This window comes from Rhinopithecus roxellana, chromosome 6 (assembly GCF_007565055.1).
Source record: "Rhinopithecus roxellana isolate Shanxi Qingling chromosome 6, ASM756505v1, whole genome shotgun sequence".
In the NCBI taxonomy this organism is placed as follows: Eukaryota; Metazoa; Chordata; class Mammalia; order Primates; family Cercopithecidae; genus Rhinopithecus; species Rhinopithecus roxellana.
Genome location: NC_044554.1, coordinates 20155998 through 20178243, shown reverse-complemented (window position 1 = coordinate 20178243; position 22246 = coordinate 20155998). Strand labels below are relative to the sequence as shown.

Sequence of the window (22246 nt, the reverse complement as noted above, 5' to 3'; positions counted from 1 at the left end):
GATAGACGTATTCCTTTGGGGTGTGGATGCAATGAAAAAGTCATACATTCAAGGAATTGAATGTTGTGTCAAAATTTATTGAAATTAAAAAACTTATTGAAATTAAAAATGGAATCTGGCCAGACACAGTGGCTCATGTCCGTAATCCTAGCACTTTGGGAGGCCAAGGCGGGCAGATCACTTGAGCCCAAGAGTTTTAGACCAGCCTGGGGAACATGGCAAAAGCCCCGTCTCTATAAAAAAAAAAAGAAAAAAAAAAAAACACACACACAAGAAAATAGCCAGGCATGGTTGTACGTCCCTGTAGTCCTAACTACTCCAGAGGCTGAGGCGTGAGAATCGCTTGAACCTGGAATGTGGAGGTTGCTGTAAGCCGAGATTGCACCACTGCACTCCAGCCCAGGAGATAGAGCTAGACCCTGTCTTTAAAAAACAAACAAACAAACAAAAAACATGGAATCTAACCTGTTAACAAAGTCAAAAAGAGAAAAGCCTAATGAACTGGGGAGAAGTAGAGAAGAGTTCTTAGGAGACAAGTTTGAAGAATTATTTCAGGGTACTTGAGATAGTTATTGTTAGGGTAGACCACATCTGCTCCTGGTGGTGACAAGATCTGCATCTAGAGTGCTGTGTGATGTAGGAGTAGGTCAGTTGAGAGAAAATGGTACCTAAACAACCTCATCAGTTCCTGCAAGACGAACTCTCACTTATTTGGTCAAATCAGTCTCCAGCTCTAGAATCACAATAAGGCTTTTTTGTTTGTTTTTCTTCTGGTTTATGATTTTTTTTTTAGTTTAGACGTTAACATAAAATGAAGGCCTTTTGGAAATCGGATTCACTAGGAGTCAGGAGACTGAATTCAAATTGTGCTATTATCACCCTTTAGCTACATGGTCTTCTGGATAAGTCATATTTTTTCATCACCTGTAGAGTGACTTCATTGATGAAGATCTTAGGATACTCAGAAAGAATCTTTTTAGGCTAGAGGTCTGTGATTCTTTTTAAGCTCTATTATTCTCTGTTATGTTCAGAGAGGTCCTGCGGTAGTATAGACACTCAATATAACAACTATGTACTAGCGTTATTTTTTCAAGGAGTCAAAACTTTAGAATCATCTTTGTGCTGGGAGCGGTGGCTCAAGCCTGTAATCCCAGCACTTTGGGAGGCCGAGACGGGCGGATCACGAGGTCAGGAGATCGAGACCATCCTGGCTAACACAGTGAAACCCCGTCTCTACTAAAAAATACAAAAAACTAGCCGGGCGAGGTGGCGGGCGCCTGTAGTCCCAGCTACTCGGGAGGCTGAGGCAGGAGAATGGCGTAAACCCGGGAGGCGGAGCTTGCAGTGAGCTGAGATCCGGCCACTGCACTCCAGCCTGGGCGGCAGCGCGAGACTCCGTCTCAACCAAAAAAAAAAAAAAAAAAAAAAAAAATAGGATCATCTTTGTTTTCCTGAATATGATCAATTAGAAATTGATTGTGATTGATGGTCACATATCTATAGTTGTTTGGATTTACCTTTTTAGGTTCCTTTTACAAAACAGTAGTTTGGAGGCACATAGAAAATGTAATAGATGTATCCTTTCAGGCGTGGAGGCAATGTGAAAAGGACAACAAGTACAATGAAATTAGAACCACCAAATTATAACTGATTGCCAAGCTCTGTTGATTGACACTATATAAATTTTCTTACATCTCTGTTGCTCTTACCTTGACCACTGAAAACATGCCATGTCAGATTATTACCTTCTAATTCCTGGACTCTTGTAATAGGAAACTAACCAGTTTTCCCGAATGCAGTGTCTGTTTTTATACATTTCATTCCTAATCTTCCTAGATAAAGTCCAACTTTCTAGAGCAACTTTCCATTTCCACACTCAAAAATATTATTGAGTTCATATTTCTTTCAGGATAACTTTCAAAAGCCTTAGCTTGATAATTAAGATTCCTTATCATCTTATTTGACCTATTAATATGATCATTTATTTTTACTTTGAATTTTAGTAGGGGGCTTGTACTAACTTTATATGAGAAAAAGGTACATATTTATACTGACAAGATATTTGTTCTTGCTGAGGCTAAAACCATTGAATTTATTGCCCCCAATCTATAGTCTTCTCTCTTCCCTTTTCCTGCTTAACTTTCCTTCTCAGTAGCAAGCACTATCTAACATATTCCATAGTTTAATTATTTATTATGTTTCTCACTAGGTTATAAATTACTTGAGGACAAAAATTTTAGTGTATTTTATTTACAATATCACCAGTGTTAAGTCAGTTTCTGGTACATGGCAGATGCTCAGTAAATTTTTGTTAAATAAATTCATGAGTAAATGGCACATTTTAAATCTGAATTATGAATTATTTTGTTGAATCTTGTACAATGCTTTATATAATAAAATTAAACAGTAAGATAAAATTCTATGTTTTAAAAATCTTAATTATTTTGAAAATATTATAGTAATATTATAGTCCTTACATAGATTGTTCCTCTATGGACAATTGTCTTCTTTTGGCTGATGTTCAACACATCTAGTTGAGATTTATAATAATACTTGGTTTTCAAGTGATTTTTGCTGATGTTGATTTGAGGAGAACGACTTCTTGGATTAGCCCTCTGGGGAGTGTAATAGAATGAGAGCTAGCCCTGCTGTGGTTACCTTGTAATTACAGATCAATTCTCCTCATAGTTTTAGTAAATCTTAATATAGTAAATTGGAAGGCATAATAAGCAACCAACTAGAAAGCATTTTAATTTTAAGGATGCTTTGTTTTACTGATGAACTGTTGTCTTCACTAAATAAGTTATTGTTGCCACATTTTAAATTTTATCTACAATAAAGGACCAAGTTTTCATGATTGACTCCAAGTGTGAATCTGGAAAAGGACGCTGCTCTTTCAACCCCAACGTGAACACGGTGTCTGTTATGATCAGTAAGTAGACAATGGAAGAGGGAGGATTAAACATAAAATAATATGGAAAATTAGCTTGACATGGTAGGCCTGTTATTGATGGTTGTATGGATGATAGTATATGAGTAGAATAATACGAAGAAAGTTGTGAGCTGAGAAATAGAGAGTTCAGTTTCTCATTTGTAAGAATAAGATTAATTAATAAGCATGTAACTTTTCATCTATAAATGACAGTTTCGTCATTTCTAGAGCAAGCCAAGCATTTTTGAAAGTGTGTATGTGTATACTTATATATTATCATAAAGTAGTTTTCAGTGTTTTCTGTAATTGCGTTTATAGTATTAAGTACACCCACTTTTCCTCATGTTTTAGTATTTTTTCTTTACCTTTAATTATTTTTTGTTTTTAGTTGACAAATAATTGTGTATATTTATAAAATACGATGTGGTGTTTTGATGTATGTATACATAAAGGAAAAATTCAGTCAAGCCAATTGACATATCTATTACCTCACCAACTTATTTTTTTGTGGTGAGAATGTTAAAAATCTATTTTTAAGCAATTTGGAAATATACAATAAATTTTATTTATTGTCACCATGGTCACTGTGCAGTATAGTAGATCACTAAAATCACATAAAATTTATTCCTTGGATAAACATCTTTTTTTTTTTTTTTTTTTTTTTGCCCCTCCCTGTATCCTCTGGCCCCTAATAATTACCCTTCTACCTCTGTTTCTATGAGATCAACTTTTTTACATTCTACATATAAGTGAGATCATACGTTATTTGTCTTTCTGTGCCTGGCTTATTTCACTTAGTGTAATGTCCTCCAGTTCCATCCATGTTGTCATAAATGACAACATTTCATTCTTTTTTAAGAGTGTATAATATTCCATTGTGTATATATGTACCACGTTTTTAAAAATCCATTCATATGTTGATGAACACTTAGGTTGCTTCCATGTGTTCGCTTTTGTGAATAATGCTGAAATGAACATGGAAGTATAGACAATGAAATATCACCTCACACCTGTTTGAATGGCTGTTATCAAAAAAGACAAATGATAACAAGTGTTGGGAAGTATATGGAGAAGAGGAAATCATGTAAATTGTTGGTGGGATTGTAAATTAGTACGGTCATTTTGGGAAATGGTATGAACATTCCCCAAAAAACAAAAAATAGAATCACCATATGATCCAGCATTTCCTCTTCTGGGTATATATTCAAAGGAATTGAAACCAGTATGTCAAAGAGATGTCTGTAGTCCTGTGTTTTATTAATCTTTTAGAAATAGTTAAAGGGTTGTTTTTTCAAAGGAAAGATGAACAAAGTGCACGTGTTAGCCCAGTACATTCTCTGGGGATTGTCTGTCTAAAAATTGCTATGGCAAAAAGGAGATGGTAATAAAGCTATTTTTTCATTTTTTCACTTTACACAAAATATCAGTTAAGCCATGTGCCTAATTGCTTAATGATCCACACATTGACAAGTCAATTTTTAAACCTCAGTCATTGAATACCTTTCCATGACTCACTTAAAAGACATTCTCTTTTGATTAAGACACTTTAAAAATATGCCTGAGTTGGCCTGGAGCAGTGGTTCATGCCTATAATCCCAGAATTTTGGGAGGCCAAGGTGGGTGGATCACCTAAGGTTGGAAGTTTGAGACCAGCCTGAACAACATGGAGAAACTCTGTCTCTACTAAAAATACAAAAAATTTAGCCGGGCATGGTGGCGTGCACCTGTAATCCCAGCTACTTGGGAGGCTGAGGAAGGAGGATCACTTGAACTAGAGAGGCAGAGGTTGTGGTGAGCTGAGATTGTGACATTACACTCCAGTCTGGGCAACAAGAGCGAAACTCCGTCTCAAAAAAAAAAAAAAAAAATATATATATATATATATATATGAGTATAAATATATGTTTATATATGAGTATAAATATATATATTTATATGTCTGAGTACAAATATATATGTATATACTTATATATCTGAGTGTATATATATATATATATATCTGAGTTGTCATGTGTTGACCAAGTAACAAATGCTGGATTTTAGTATGTCATACATACAGTAGATATCTTTTCCTCTTTGCTTTTTTTTAATGTATTGCCAGCATTAAAATTTCATCCTTCAACCATAGAACAGGTGAAAAATAATTACTGTGTTCAAAATGCTTGCTTTGATTCATCTGCATAGATAACTCATCTTTCTTTCTCATATCTGGAAATTACATTAAGACAGGTAAACCTTGGAAGTTATTCAGTGAATTGCTTGAATATTGGCATTCAAATCAGACAGGGAGGAGCCAAAAATATATCATTTAGGACATAAAGTTAGCTTTGAAACTATAAAGTTATCCAATTATGTCCTATGCAAGGCATGTTTCCAAATATTATTTAATAGAAGCAGTGTTTTGGAAATTCTTTTCTCCAGTATAAAGGAAATTTTATTCACCTTCAGAAACCATGTGGTGTGTTTGATAGTAATTAAATATATATAGTTTTCATTTGTTTCCATTTAAATGCTACAAAATAAACCTCAAGGGTCTGTTCACATAGCTGCTACTGGAGTTTTATCTCATTGAATATTGTTTAGAATAATAAGGATTAGAACAAGGCATTATACATTTTCTTGCTAAATTGTCTTAAGTCATTTAATAGTCTTGCCCTTAGAGAACTGGATTTGTTTCCAGAATAGGAGTTAGACATTGGCCTTCTTTGTTTCTCAAGGACCTGAGAGTTGAATTCCTGTGCTCATGTTCCTATACTATTAATATTTGAGTAACTTTGCATTTTTTAATCAAATGAAAGTCACTAAACAATTTGCTTAACTTAAAAACTGACAGTAAAAAGAACAAAAAGCTTTATAAGATTGTAGTTATAATTTTATTCATCCTGTTGATTATCCCTCTAAAATTACCTCCTGTGATTTGTGTGGTCATATCCCTTAACCTTGTAATAGTGCTTTATCATTTCCATTCAAGCACAGTGCACTAAAAAAAAAGCACAGATTGGTTAAGGTACTTATATCTATTAAATGACCAGAGACCTGAAGAATTAGAATTCCAAATTTCATAATGTAGTTGTGCAAGTTCAGTGTGCTTTTGCTGTTTTCAGTCACTGCTGTAGGGCAACAATGAAGTCGGATGTTGTCTTTTAAAGAGTCTACATAAACTTTATGAAGTTTTTCTAGTCAGTAGAAATACAATTGGAAAGCAAAATGTTTTTGAAATAAAGTTAAAATGCACAAGTTTATCTCTGCATGAAGTCCTGCAAAAAATCTTCCTCTCAAAATGGTTAACAAAGTGACATTAATCAAAAACTTCTTATTGATATAAAATGAAGCAGAAAGTTCCTAACTTGCTATTAAAATTACTGAGAATTTACTATAGGAAATGAAGCCAATTAGACGTGCAGGCTTACGTAATGTTTGAGACATAACTAATAAGATGGTATGAAGTGGGATTAGAATTAGTCCTCTCTGCCATTCATAAACTTCTTAGTATCTTTTTTCTCTTTCTGCTTGAAAACAGATACGACAATTGATAGCTGTGCCAATCAATCTGTTGAATAGCAGGAATGTATAATCCACAGTTTTATTGTTAATCGAATATAACAAAAATGTGAAATAATTATTTACAAAGTTGCCACAATTTAATAGCTAGATCTGTGTGTATATAAGCGTCACAAATGTTCTCAGAATTTTAAAGAAGCTAAAATGGTAAAGAAAAAAAAAGCCTTCATGCACATTTTTGTTATCTCCCTGTAATCTGTTTCCACGGGCCTAGAACCCCTACTAGGAAGGAGAGCTGAGCAACCAAACGCGCGCCACACCAGCTTGCTAACTGGTAGGGGTCCAGTTCATAACCTGGTGAGCACATACTAGACACATTCCATTCTCCATTCGATGCTGGGCCGACTGGTACTGCTTATTACTAAACAGTGAGCTTAGAGTACTTTGAAATGTTCCAGTCCTGCCAAAATGACCACAGTCTGAAGGTAGCCCAGGGAGTAATCCTAGAACAACAGTCAAGGAACACAGCTGCATGGCAGTTCAGTAGGCCAGGCTGATAAATTTCATGCTTTTTAAAATAGATATTTAGCTACTGTTTTACACTCAGGAGTCACATTTGTTACCAATTCAATGCTTACTGCTTCTTACTAGATGAAAAGTAATATGGATCTTCAAACAATAAGCTAAATGTTGAATGTTATGTATGTATAGATTAATACATCTGATTCCGTTAATAGTAAAAATTTATTTAATTTTAAATACCTTTTCTTTCTTATCATTGTATTCTATTTTTATGGCTGAGTTGCAGTTGAAAAAGTAGCACTTTGTTTACCTTACCAGGAACCTTCTAGCACTAAAGATCAAAGTATATACTTTTAGTGATTAGATTTTTCAATCACTGATAATATTTTGACAGTTATAATGTGGCTTCCTTATCATGTCATAATAATAATTTTTAGAACTATTATGTTCAATCCATTTAGGAAGGTCATAGAAATTTTAATATGTGTTAAGAACTTTTAAGATCATAATCTAATTCCCATACATTATAGATTAGAAGGTTGAAACTCCAGATGTTCAATAGCTTAGCACTAATTCCCAGCCTGTTAGGGATTACCAAAGTTAGAAACCATGTTTTCTGACTCTTACAGTGTTTTTCTTTTAAATGTGTTATAGGTACACAAGCTATTTTGTTATCTATATACACCTGCCATTTCTGATAGACTCTATATAGAAAATAATATATAGTATAATTAAGTACAGGTAGAGGAACTCCCACTTTTACATAGAATGAAGTTGCTTTGAGGTTTGATTTTTTAAAAACAGTAATTATTCAGGCAATAATGAGAAAAGATTAAAATTTGTAAAATTTATTGATTTGCTGAACAATGCAAACCAATTAACATTTGGTTATAACCAATTATCATAACACTGTAATACCTGTGGTGATCTCCTAATAAACTCATGTAGAACTTCAAAATAGCTTTACAAATTTACATTTCATTAATATTTTCTTTTTCATAGATGAGGAGCTTTTCTCTGGAATGTATATAGATTTCATGGGGACAGATGCTGCTATTTTTCGAAGTTTAACCAAGAGGAATGCGGTCAGAACTGATCAACATAATTCCAAATGGCTAAGTGGTAAGAAAGCATTTGATGCATTTTTTTTTTTTTTAGCATCATATTAAACTAACTTATTTAATTCCATCCTAACAACTAGGGATAATGGTTAAAAACTAAAATATCAGGCTATGACATGAATAATAGTAATTCTGTACTCTATGATTTAAAATATTAGGGGAAAATAAATAATTGAATAGCTCATAGTCCATATTTTGATTCTTTATTTCTATTAATCATCCTACAATTATAAGAATATGAATAGATAAAAGTGACAGTGATAATTTATATTTCAGTACCCAAGCATCTTCTCCAGTTGTTTAATTGTAACATATTGCAATTAAATATGCTTTTTAGTTCATTTAATCTGCTTGTATATTTTAACAATACCAAATCTAAAAATTATCCCAAATGTATGACATTTAGATACAATGAATAGGTTATAGCCGGAGCCTCCTCTTTTTTTGTTTTCAACTTAGATTCTAAAATTATGAAACTGGTATGTATTTTCTCGTAAATGGACTAATATTCAGTAGAAATCATAGGAATAATAACTTTATGATTATCCATATTCAGTTGCCTCCAGCTCTTGGCGTCATATGGAATTCACATCAAAAAAGGTGCTCATTTGGTTTTACCGTATTACTCCAACCAATTGCTGTTGTTTAGAGCAATTAAAAAAAAAAAAAAAACACTAAGATTCTTGTCATTTCACCCTGGAGAAAATTTTTAGCTGACCCTAAATGTGGCAATTCATTTAACATTGCAGAGTTAAGCATGAATCACCACAGTGAAGCATCCTATTTCGCTGATAGGCTAGCACAAGAAAGCATTGATTGTTCATTTACTTCTTCAGATTATTCCTCCAGTACATCTGGAAATAGAATATTCTAAAAGTTGTTTTGTTCTTGAAATAAGGAAACCCTGTATGTCTCCAAATGACTAACGATGCTGTTTTTCCTTGAAAAGTTTCCCCTTCATTTCATATGTTGCGTTTTAAGAAAGATCATGTTTTTCAGAGCTTGGACTTCCAACTCCTTATTCTGCTTCAACGAATTTGAGTTTATATGCACTAGATTGAAAAACACACTTTGAAAAATAATATTTTTTTCAATAAAACAGCCGTCAGGTTCCTTAGGAAATAACTGGTAGAAAAGTTTTTCAATTTTTGAAACTCACCAGTGCACAAAGAATTTTTGTATTTCCTGCACTTCCAGAATGTATTACAGACAAAAAATAAAGTAATTTATCATATTATAGCTATACTTTGTGCTACCTGACATTCCAAATGTGGTATGGTGAGTGAATGCAATTACTGCTTTTAGAAATGGTACCTGTAAATATTGAATTGTTTTTTCTACCAAAGATGGGGTAGGCATGTGCCTGTGGTCTACTTAGATGACAGAAGATGGATTTTCATCATGAATATATACCTAGTCTTTTGTATATTTTTCTAGAACCTATGTTTGTAGATGCACATGTCATCCCAGATGGTACTGATCCAAATGATGCTAAGGTATACTTCTTCTTCAAAGAAAAACTGACTGACAATAACAGGAGCACAAAACAGATTCATTCCATGATTGCTCGAATATGTCCTGTAAGTATTAATGCTTGTATATTTTAACAGTACCAAATCTAATTTGAAGAAAGACCAAGAAATCCAAATTATACTTTATCTCCATGCTTTTATTATCAACTATTACAAATGAAATATTGAGGGGAACATTTAAGGTAACATTCATCATTATTGTTTAATATTCATCATTTTATATTGAATATAGTGTTTATAACCCTAACCCAAATTCTAACCTTCATTAAGTTATATGAGATAAGCATACCCTATTTTAGTAAAAATCTTAATTCAAGAAAGTATTTTGTTTGTGTTCTTGAACAAATAAACACTTGTGGCAAATTTCTGCATATCCATTTAATGCATTGCTATTCAAAAAAATAGCTAAATTGTATATTACCAAAAGAAACTGATTTTTGTGAATAAAATACAGCAACTATCTCAGTAAAAGATGATTATTAAGGAACCATTTATAAATAGTGAAAAGAACAGCTTTAATAAAATCAAATTTTAGTTAAAAACAGTAACCAAAATGTTCTTGTATAGAAACAATAAGTATACATAGCAATACAAGGAAATTTGTGATGTCCTATTTATCATAGAGTTTTACAGACTTGTCCTGACGTATTTATGATTAGCATCGTTTGTGAAAAAATGTTTCTTAAAGTGCTTAGTGTTTAAAATAGTTTATATATTATAATATTCCACTGATCATGGAGTTCAGCTGTTTCTCAGTCGTTTGCAACAAGACAGCGAAGTCAGCAGAAGGGCTAAAAGGCTTTTGGACACAGAAAAAAATGTCTTCAATAGAGACTATGACCACAATCTGCAGGACTCACTGTATATAATAATTTATGTTCAAATTGAAGACAATTAGTTTTATCAAGGAAAGGTAGATTAAATGATCTATTTTCCATGACGTTTTATAAATACTTCCATTATACATTGTTAAAATTAGAAATAATTATGTCATACATTTATCAAATAAATATATTTTCAGCTGACATCATGCTGTAAGAGAATAATAGTATAACTATTGTATAAAATGCTATAAGTGATAAATATTCCTCTTTGACTATTGATGTGCAGAAGTGGTTAACATATCCATTCTTCAGATTTTCATCCTCCAAGCAACTAGAGTTCAAGTTGAATTTTTAATGTGCTTCAATATTTACCTAATCTGAATTATGTTTACAAAATGGTTTTAGAATGACACTGGTGGACTGCGTAGCCTTGTCAACAAGTGGACCACTTTCTTAAAGGCAAGGCTGGTGTGCTCCGTAACAGATGAAGACGGCCCAGAAACGCACTTTGATGAATTAGGTACATACATATGAGATTGAAAAATGTTTCTGAAAGAAGGCTTTATATATTTAAATAAGGTCTCAGAAGAGGATGTATTTTGCGTATTTTCAGCATAAATAATATGCTAATTTAAAATAATTAAATTTCATAAATTTTCATAAGTATTTTTTAATCTATTATGCCCATGAGTCACTGCTGAAACATTTAGCTCATTGAATTCACCATAATGTATGAATGAATGTGTGTATTTGGGGGTGTAACTTGTATAATTGGTATATAGGTAATGATATGTTTGTGTTTTTATATTTATTTCATGTATACTAGAATATCTAATATTCTGATTTTATGTGAAAATACAGCTATATATTTTTACTATTGTAGCTAATGGACAGGATAGAGTTTGGATGGCAAAAAGTGTCAGAGTAGAAATTTGGAGACTCGTGTTGCCTTCTTAGTTCTGCTTGGTGACTCTGAGATTAAGTGTTCTCAATGTGACATGAGGCTTATACTTTCCAGGTCAAATAAGGACTGACAGTCTGATTACCTCTGCCAAGGAGCAGTTTTTTATTTTTTTAATCTGAATATCCCAGGGCACATCATATTTACTAAATGCCATTTATAAATGACTTTTCTTTCACTGTAATTCATTAAAATGTAAAATAATGGTCATTCTCAGATTTTGAGACAGGTGATAATATAAGCTATAAATCTGTGTTACCATATGGAAAAAATTTACTGATTCTAATAGCTATAAACATGAACTATATCGTTCTGCTCAAAAACCATTATGTTGATTATGGAACAAAAGTTTCTGGATAAGCTTTTCTAGAGAAAAGTTCTAAGTATTATTTTGTGAAAAGGCCTACTTGCTCATTCTATCCCTCCAAATGTTTGGGAATATTTTTATGTTTCAGTCTTTCTTTTTTTTTTTAGGGAGAGCTAGACATTGTCAGCCCTTATTCACATATGGAAGGACTAGTGGTTGTTAATTTCTTGTTTGAGTGGTTATAAATTTATTGTTTATAAGGTCATTTAAATTCATTGTTAATTTAAAGTAAATACATATTTTGTGTTTCTCAGCAATAATTATGTTAGCAAGATTGTCACTACATCTAGGCCTTTCATATAATCATGGCAATTGATTATTAATTGGAGTTTTCTATCAGAAATCTACTTTCATATTCTGTTATTTATCACTGCACTATGCATACTTTTGTCTTTTGTCTTTGCCTTAGTATACTTTAAACATCTTTTTGTTAGAGGAGCTATCATTAAATAAAAGTATCACTAGCAATTTTGACCATATGCCACAAAAAGTTCTATTTGATGGTAAGATAAGTTACTGTGAAAAAGTTTTATTCCATCTCCAACTCCTAAGATTAGATCAAAAAGAAATTGAGATTTGTAATTTTTAAAAATTAAAACAGTAATATATTAACATTAAAGGATATTTAGAAAGAAGCACCAGAAAATTTCTGTAGCTTTGCCTCCTGGAACACTCACTGTTAATCTTTTTCTTATATTCTGATGGATATTTTTGAGATTAATATGGTTCTAGTCCATATAATATGCCATTGTACTTTTCCCCCATAATATTATTTTACTAGCATGGTTTTCACAAGGATACAAAATTTTTATAAATTCTATTAGTATCTGTAATAATTTAATTTAGTGTTTCTATCATTACTTGTTTCCAAATTACCATGATGGTACAGGAATATCTTTTTACAGAATACTTTTCATAGTTGAAATTATTTTCTTAGGGTAAATTTTTCAAAACAAAGAAGTTAATATTTAGAAACTTTAAAAGAATATTTTCCTTTTTATAGAGGATGTGTTTCTGCTGGAAACTGATAACCCGAGGACAACACTAGTGTATGGCATTTTTACAACATCAAGGTAATTCAACAATTACATTTTACGAGTTAAACAATAAACTTCATGGAGTAACAGTAATTATTATAAAAGCATTCTTTTTTCAACTTTTATTTTGCATGTCATTTGGGATGTAACCCTTCCATTTTATTTACTTTTGTCTGATTACCAAAATATATTGGAGCTAAACTAATGCTTTCCAAATGCTTTTGTAGAGAGTATTTGTAGCAATTGCATGATATTTTTATCAAACAATTGAAAATATGAATTATGTAGGAAAAAAATAAATGATTTTTTTCAATAAAATAATTTGAGGACTCATGAGCAAATAAACTTTTGGCATTTTTTTGGTTGCTGTTATCACAGGTAATAAATGTTTATCACCTGGATTGTAGTGATAGTAACACAAGTGTATACATATGTCGAAACTTACCACATTGTATACATTAATTAATTATGTACTGTATTGTTTTTGTATACCAGTTATACCTTAGGAAAGCTGGAAACAATTAGGCATTTCTATAAAAATACTTCTTACTTCTGAAGTAAAGTGATGACTATTTAGAATCTGAAAACATTGAACCAATTTTCTTTTTCTTTTTCTTTTTTTTTTTTTTTTGAGAGGGAGTCTCACTCTGTTGTCCAGGCTGGGGTGCAGTGGCACGATCTCGGCTCCCTGCAAGCTCCGCCTCCCGTGTTCATGCCATTCTTCTGCCTCAGCCTCCAAAGTAACTGGGACTACAGGCGCCCCGCCACCACGCCCGGCTAGTTTTTTATATTTTTAGTAGAGTCAGCGTTTCACTGTGTTAGCCAGGATGGTCTTGATCTCCTGACCTCGTGATCCACCCGCCCCGACCTCCCAAAGTGTTGGGATTACAGACGTGAGCCACCGCCCCTGGCCCTTTTTTTTTTTTTTTTTTTTTTTTTTTTTTTTTTTTTTTTTAAGATGGAGTCTTGCTCTGCTGCCCACGCTGGAGTGCAAGGGCGTGATCTCAGCTCACTGTGACCTCCGCCTCCCCGGTTCAAACAATTCTTCTGCCTCATCCTCCTGAGTAGCTGGGATTACAGGCATGTGCCACCACACTCAGCTAATTTTTGTATTTTTTTTTTTTTATTTTTAGTAGAAACAGGGTTTCACCATGTTGGTCAGGCTGGTCTCAAACTCCTGACCTTGTGATCCGCCCAACTTGTGCCTCCCAAAGTGCTGGGATTACAGTCGTGAGCCATGGTGCCTGGCCAATTTTCTTATTCCATATGAGATTATTTTATGTGTTTGGAAATTAGTTTAATGTTTTCTCACTTCTCTGGGATGCCCAAACTAATTAAAGTAAATATTTCAAGATAAATAATATTTTCATATTTTCCTACTCATATTTTTCTTTATTAATTTTATACAGTCATATTCTTTAGAGTTAAGCTGTAACTCAACCAGTGTGGAAGATAATGGGTCTCTTTGATTAGACAATCAAGTACAAAACAAAACTCTAAAGAGCTGTTTTTTTCTTTAATGGGAAAAACACAGTATAATAGTAAACTGCAATTAGCTATTAAAAGTAAAAGAAATTTACAAGGAAATTGTTTTTAAATATTTGCGGTTGCCCCACAAGATGTCTAAAAAGATGTCTTTAAGGATGTGTTTAACTCCTATTCTAAGTAGTCTTGATTTAACTCACAAAAGAATTGAACAGAGAGGCGGGGTGTGGTGGTGGACTACAGGGTCCCAGCTATTCGAGAGGCTGAGGCAGGAGAATGGTATGAACCCGGGAGGCGGAGGTTGCAGCCTGGGCTTTGTCTCCAAAAAAACCAAAAAACCAAAAAAAAACAAAAGAAATCAAATTTTTAAGAAAATGTTGTTTTCAATAAAACTGTTTTTCTAGTTTTTTTTCCAATACCAGTAACTTTAATATCAAAAAATTCAAAATCATCATTCTGCCTGTTAATGTTAATGATTAACAATGTATCTTATTTGTTTTTATGGGAATACACCTTTTTTCATTAGACATCTAATTTGAAATAAATATGTGAGTCAGAGAAATATTGATTTCAGCCAACCTGCCATAGGACAATGGAAATATTTCTTACTAAAGATTCAAACAAATTTTATGAGGTGTCATTGACTAAAGATGGTTTAGTGAATATTTGGGGGCTCATATTTTTTGTTCTGTGACCAACCGGGGAAGTACATAAACCATAACAACATAGACTTCTCCAACTAGTATTCAGGATACCATGTGAGAACACTCTCATTTAAATAATCATAATACAAAAAAGATATGGTGTTCAATTATTAATGAGATTCATTTCTTTGAGTTAAATGCTGATAGGATATATGATAGTGATTTGGAATTCAAATTCATATTTTTAAATAAAATCATCAGTATACTTTCTTGCTGCTAAGATAAACTAGTTAGAAACTCTTTTGAGTTGTCCTATATTTTGGAAACATTGAAAAGGACTTTACTATAACTTATTGTCTATCTCCATGGATGAATTGAATATTGTAATGCTTTATGTATCAATACCTTTTTTCAAAGTTTTTCAGCATTTCACATGTGTTCGATAACATTTAACTTTTCTATGGTGAAATGTTAACTTTTTATCATAAATTTTACCATATATTTTTTAATTGTATTTTAATCTTAAAAATTCGAAAATGCCTTTTTCTGTTTTCTTTTTTAGCTCAGTTTTCAAAGGATCAGCAGTGTGTGTGTATCATTTATCTGATATACAGACTGTGTTTAATGGGCCTTTTGCCCACAAAGAAGGGCCCAATCATCAGCTGATTTCCTATCAGGGTAGAATTCCATATCCTCGCCCTGGAACTGTAAGTATCCAGGAAAAATGCTTTGTTATGATGCTTTATAAAAATTGATTTAACAGCTGGGCGCAGTGGCTCAAGCCTGTAATCCCAGCACTTTGGAAGGCCGAGGCGGACGGATCATGAGGTGAGGAGATCAAGACCATCCTGGCTAACACGGTGAAACTCCGTCTCTACTAAAAATACAAAAAAATTAGCCGGGCGAAGTGGTAGGTGCCTGTAGTCCCAGCTACTCGGGAGGCTGAGGCAGGAGAATGGCGTGAACTCGGGAGGCGGAGCTTGCAGTGAGCCGAGATTGCGCCACTGCACTCCAGCCTGGGCAACAAACAGAGCAAGACTCTGTCTCAAAATAATAATAATAATAATAATAATAATAATAATAATAATAAATTCATTTAACAAGTAATGAATATCTGTGGGGTTTGGGGGTTTTTTTTTTTGAGACAGAGTCTCGCTGTGTTGCCCAGGGTGGAATGTAGTGGCACAATCTCGGCTCACCTCACCCTCCACCTCCAGGATTCAAGCAATTCTCCTGCTTCAGCCTCCTAAGTAGCTGGGATTACAAGCAGGCACCACCACGCCCGGCTAATTTTTGTATTTTTAGTAGAGATGGAGTTTCGCCATGTTGGTCAGGCTGATCTCGAACTCCTGACCTCATGATCTGCCCGCTTTGGCCTCCCAAAGTGCTGGGATTACAGGTGTGAGCCACTGCAGCCTGAATATCTATTTTAATTAAGGAATAACCATGTGAGAAATAATTTAGAGATACTTCATATAGAGATAGTGCCATTTCTAGGAATCTATTTAGATGGAAATTGTGTTACATACATCTCAAAGGAAGAAAATTTATGTGTTAGCAAATAATTACAACAAATGAGATGTAATTATTCAAATAAAGTATTTATAACTATAAAGTAACACAAATTAGAACTGTTTAACTATAGGCAGCTTTCTAATTAGGAATGGTCTGAACTAGAAGTATGGTTATTAAAGCAGGTAGATACATCCATATCATGCAATATTAGTAGTATTAGGGATACATTGAAAACTCAGTTTTCCAGCTGAAGATACAGACAATGCACTTGAATATTAGAACCGGAATTTTTCTAAGGGTCCATTGATAAGTCCTACTCTTTCTTTCTCATTTGGCCTATAATAATGCTGCCTTCTAGAATGTTGATTAGTTTTTGTTTCTAAAATGTCAGACAGTACACCTGGAGAGATGTTATACAATTGAACATTAAGAGAAATGTAATCTTATATCTCTGTATTTCATAAAATAGGGTTATAAATTATAAAATGGATAAATATGAACAATGAATTTATTTTAAAAATCAAGATAGATACTAACAGTTATGTAAACAAGGTGTTCCTTTTTTCTTGAATTTGAAATTATCTTTGCTAATATCTTCCAAATAATTACCCCATATAATTTTTACTAATTGTTGATTCATTTTATCTTTGTTATTAGAGTTTATTTGCAATATTGTTTACTCCTTTATTTTCTTATCTTCTTAAATTTTACTAATGTTCATTTTTTGAAAATTGAAAATATAGTTTGCTAAGCCTTTAAAGAGCACATTTTATTCCAAAATTTTTTTTTTTTTTGAGACGGAGTCTCGTTCTGCCGCCCAGGCTGGAGTGCAGTGGCCGGATCTCAGCTCACTGCAAGCTCCGCCTCCCGGGTTCACGCCATTCTCCTGCCTCAGCCTCCTGAGTAGCTGGGACTACAGGCGCCCGCCACCTCGCCCGGCTAGTTTTTTGTATTTTTTTTTAGCAGAGACGGGGTTTCACCATGTTAGCCAGGATGGTCTCGATCTCCTGACCTCGTGATCCGCCCGTCTCGGCCTCCGAAAGTGCTGGGATTACAGGCTTGAGCCACCGCGCCCGGCCTATTCCAAAGTTTTTAAAGCTTAAGTTTCATTCCTAGCTAGGAAGCTCAAAGTTTAATCATTTATATGTATTTTGTGTGGAACAATTGATCTTTAACAAACTTTGGAAAAATTATGGGAATTGCTACTTAATCATAAAAAGATTAAATTTTTAGGACATAATTATAAGTGACAACAAAGTCCTGTCACAGAATTTATATTATCCTTTAAGATGATCTCTCTTTGATGTTCACAGCTTGAAAGAAGGTGGACAGAACATTAATTTTGTATAAAACAGGGAAAAGCATCAGCGGATACAGCCATTTTAAGATTGGGGAGTGCTGGATAAGAAGTGGAAATTATTTAAGAGAAAAGGAAGGGGAGGCTGAACAACTTTGAAATTCCATTATATATCAAAGGCTGTTAACTATTTTACTCAACATATTTTATGCATTTTCAGAGAAAAATACACTTTTGAGAGTGACTTGCTATTTGAAATTGACCTAGTCATAGACTCATCTTAATATGGAAAATTAAGAGGTGGTTGTGATTGCATGTGCTTTCCTCAGTGATTCTTTTGAACAACATATAAATGGGGTTATTACAGGAGCATTTGATTTGCAAACTCAACAAAATTCTGTTCCCCCCAAAAAAGCTTAAGAGAAACTCTTCGAATAAAGATATTAAAAAGATAAAAGAGAGCCATGCTGCTTGAATCAGGGTTTGAGGCCTCAGAGCCTCATGCAGTCTGTGCTGGAGCCAGCATGTACCCAGCTTACAAGAGCAGATAATGTGCACCTCTTCTCAATTAAGAACATTAGAGTGGTAACTTGAAATCAGCCGTCATGAATCTATTTACACCATGGAAACTGACAAATGCTACAAATCAGGAATTTTTTTTTTCCTCAAGAAAAGTGACCTCTGACATTACCTCTCATCGGGCTCTTCACCCAGGTGACAACTTGAAAGGCACCTTAACAAATGTGTAGAACTCAGAGAATCACTGTGAGAAAACCACTCATGTCAGGCAGCAATTGTTCTACATAAACTGTAGGAATACTAAGCCCTTTTTAGTAAAACAGAATAAACCCATGCTAAATTAAAAAATTCTGCTAACAGTCCCACTTTTCACTGTTTTTTAGCTCTGAAGAATGACCATTTGTTTCCTGTTCCAAAGCAGTGTAGAGTAAGCCAGGGTTAGCACCACACATCTGCAGCAGACTCCGTGAAAAAAGGGAGTAGTCAGGGTTTGAGAAATATTTCTATAATGTGGTTTCTTACATCTGGTGTTGAGACCAGAGCAGCTCCTTTAAATCAAAAAATTGTCAGATGAGTGATCCTTAGAGAATAAAAGAGGCAGGGTAGAGGAGTGACCTCTGGAACTCCTCCTGGAAAAGCATACTTCCCTGAAGATTCTATCCCTCCACCCTTCAACCAGCAAAACATCATGAAGTCAGCTCTCTGACTCAGAGTGGCAGTGTCTGTCTCTTCCTGCACTTCCAGGGTTTAATGTCGTGTCATGTAGCCAAACCATCTGCAGCCAAGTAATCCAAAGTATTCTCTCTTCTCTAAGGTTAAGAATGTTGCTTCTGAAGTCCTCCCAATGAAGGATCAACTGTGATTGTCCTACTTTATTTCCCCATATAGTAGTATGGTTGCCCAGTCAACCCCATACATACACGGCTGTGTTCTTGAAGAAATGAGACTGGCAGAAATCTCATACCCTCGTTCTAATGTTTCCCGTAGATGCTTCTTTTAAAGCACGGTTGATAGCTCAGTTAGCAAACGACCCCATCAGCAAGCCCAAGTCAGTAGGAAGAAGTCTGCCAATTGTGTCATAATATTTTTCCATAAGTAATTCAAGTTTGTGGAAGAAACAGGACACTTTTGGTATGTTGCAAAGGGCAGCCAAAGAATGAAAATTCTGTGGCCAAGCAAACATATTACATTATTTTGCTGCAACGTGTATAAAGCTTCTGCAGGAGATTGTTTGTATATGTTGTATATCCTGTTAAGGCAGAACTTAATGAAAGTGTTCAACTTGAACATCTCTTTATAACAGAGTCATGTGTTTCCATCATCATGCTTTGGACAGGTCGGGTACATGCAAAGGATCACAGAAAACTGATGATCCACATAGTCAGTAGTGGCAAGGATACGAGAAGTTCATTGCTGGCAGTTTTGTTGATTATATACGTCTTCTGGTTGTGCTTACATTAGAGTATTTCTGTTTCTCTTAGATGTTTGAAAACAGGAACGTTTCTAAGAAAATTGAATGCATAAGCCATACAGACATGAAAAATTAATTACATGTCATCTCACATTGTTATTCAAAACATGTGAATAAAATTTAAAAAAATAAATATTGAAGTTTAGAGGAGAGAGGGGTTGTAGTAAAACAGCCTGATTTGAAAAGGGACAAAAAAATGTGAGATTGAGCTTGCCCTAAAGAGTGATTGGATGTGAATAAATTGGGTAAGAAAGGAAGGGGTTTTCAGATGCAGGGTACAGCATACACTACAAGAACAGATGGAAATGAATAAGTGAGTTTTCAAAGCTCTGTGTGGGTTAGTAGGACTGGAACGGTGGGCTTTTATATGTAGGGGAGGGCAAATATAAGGAAGATGAGGGTCAGCTAATACACAAGTACAAGTCTTCAACTATGTAATTTTTTGGGCTTCAAACAAAGGGCTTGGATTACTAAGGTTGAATCACAAAATATGAGTTTTTCTCAGTGTACACATTTCATAGACCAGTACTAGAAATAAACCTAGATTCTAGAGTGCCACTAAGACCCTTTATTTATCTATATACCACTCATCCCCCACGTGTTAGGTTAAGATCCCCTCGACCATGCTAGTCACTCTTTCTCTGCCTGGTTTTGCATTATTTTCTGCAGTCTGTCTTCAGCCTCACCTCCTACCTCTTTCCTTCACTTTGGGCTCCATGATCCAGCAATGCCCTAGGAATTACAGTTCTCTAAATACTCTAAATTTTGTTTTCTCATCTCTAAACATCTTCACTGACCTTGGCAGCTGTAAGTTCTCCACTATTAAAAACTCAGTTTAAAAATATTGGCTCTTGACTATGTAGGGAAATTGATCCTAAACCAAAATTGATTATTTATCTTACATTTGTCTCAAGTTATTACTTTTTGTCATAATATTGTTATTTTTCTTTGAATATGTCTTTCTTACTTGAATACTTGTGTCTAGAAGATAACAGTAATTTTATAGTATTATGTCCCCTACTGGGCACATCAAAGTGCTTTTTGGATAAAATATGTCCAAATAATGGATATGTATATTAATATATAAGTATATTCTGAAAACTGGCCTAATGGACATGAAGATTAAGAGAACATTTAGAAATTTCAGAGGGTAACGGATATTTATGAATACCTGAGTATAGGAAAGAAGTTTGGTAAGGACAATTGCTGTTACTTTCCTAACGTGGCCTTCTTATTGTTCGTAGCATTTTATCTCACACTTTAGTAATCAGAGCCCTTGAACTGTCTTTACTCAAAAAAGGAGGGCTTATCACTGCTTGATAAATAGCTAGGAGAACTGAGGAAAAACACTTAAAGGAGAAGTTTACTTACTTAAAATTACTTAATGACTATTTGCAGAGTAAAATTAATGTTCTAAAGAATGAAACACCAGCCTGATTAGTGGACAGATACTTTACGATAGCACATAGATGTTATGTTATCTTGGAAGTTTCAATAAACATGCTTTATATATTGCAAGGTGAGAGAAAAGTTAATCACATCTGATTTATTCTTGGCAGTATGACACTAAGCAAACTCAGTACTGCAGATAGAGTCTACAAAGGGCAATCAATTTTTGTTTGTGTTACATTATTAGCACTCATTGTCTTATCAGCAGAGTTGATGCCATGAATCAGTAGAAGAATTAATTATTATGAAAAAGAATTATTTGGTAAGCTTGAACATGTACTAGGAGATACTTTTTTCTAGGTGATACATTCATGCGAGTATTAAAAAAAGTCTTGTGGGGAATATTTTAATGAATGCAAAGTAACATCTTTGATTTGATTTGCTTAGATTACCTCTTTAATAACTATGGTTTTGAACAACCTTGACATAATTGTTAACCTGGGTTTCAGTTACCTTTAAGGAAAAGCCAGAGACTAGGCACTGATAAGGTAATAAGCTTATCTCACATCAAACTGTACTAACTAGAAATTATGTAAATTGTTTAGTAATGTATGTTAACTTTGATTTTTCCAGAACTTAGAAACGAGAATGCTTGCAAATACTTAAGGAGACATATCAGTTTAGCAAGCCATAATTAGTGGTGTTTTATGAAGGTCTGGAACTATTTAAATTACCCATGCATTGCTCTTTCCATGTTTTCATGCAGTGAGCAATGTAGTTCCCTTTTTCCACTTTGTGTGAAGATTGAGGCTAGAAAACACCCATAATTCTGTATTTTGCAGAAGTATGGAACACATTCATCAGCTTAGAACAACCTCAAATTAAATTTTTTGTCTTCATTTTGCTCTTCATTGTGAGCAGTTTATAAACGTGTATTTAAATATAATACTTTTAAAAAAATAAAAACGTGAACTCCAGATGAAAGTCTAGTTAATGGAATAAAGAATGAGAGGTTTCGTTTTATTACTTGTCTCATTACTGCTACTCTTTTAAGTCATTTAATTGCTCCTTGTGCCTTTCTACAGAAAGAGAACTATTTTTATCAGATCTGTAAAAAGTTCTAGTCTAG

The 22246-nt window shown here is 33.9% G+C and overlaps 1 protein-coding gene across 1 annotated transcript in view; it reads left to right on the top strand.

Annotated features, from left to right (window-relative positions):
- SEMA3C (semaphorin 3C) overlaps window positions 1-22246 on the top strand; it is a 180157-nt gene that overhangs the window by 107570 nt on the left and 50341 nt on the right. Inside the window, exons 6-11 of the mRNA XM_010386802.2 lie at window positions 2842-2932; window positions 7958-8077; window positions 9514-9656; window positions 10838-10952; window positions 12764-12833; window positions 15489-15633. Of these exons, the coding sequence (XP_010385104.1) occupies window positions 2842-2932; window positions 7958-8077; window positions 9514-9656; window positions 10838-10952; window positions 12764-12833; window positions 15489-15633 (684 nt within the window). The remainder of the gene's footprint in view (window positions 1-2841; window positions 2933-7957; window positions 8078-9513; window positions 9657-10837; window positions 10953-12763; window positions 12834-15488; window positions 15634-22246) is intronic.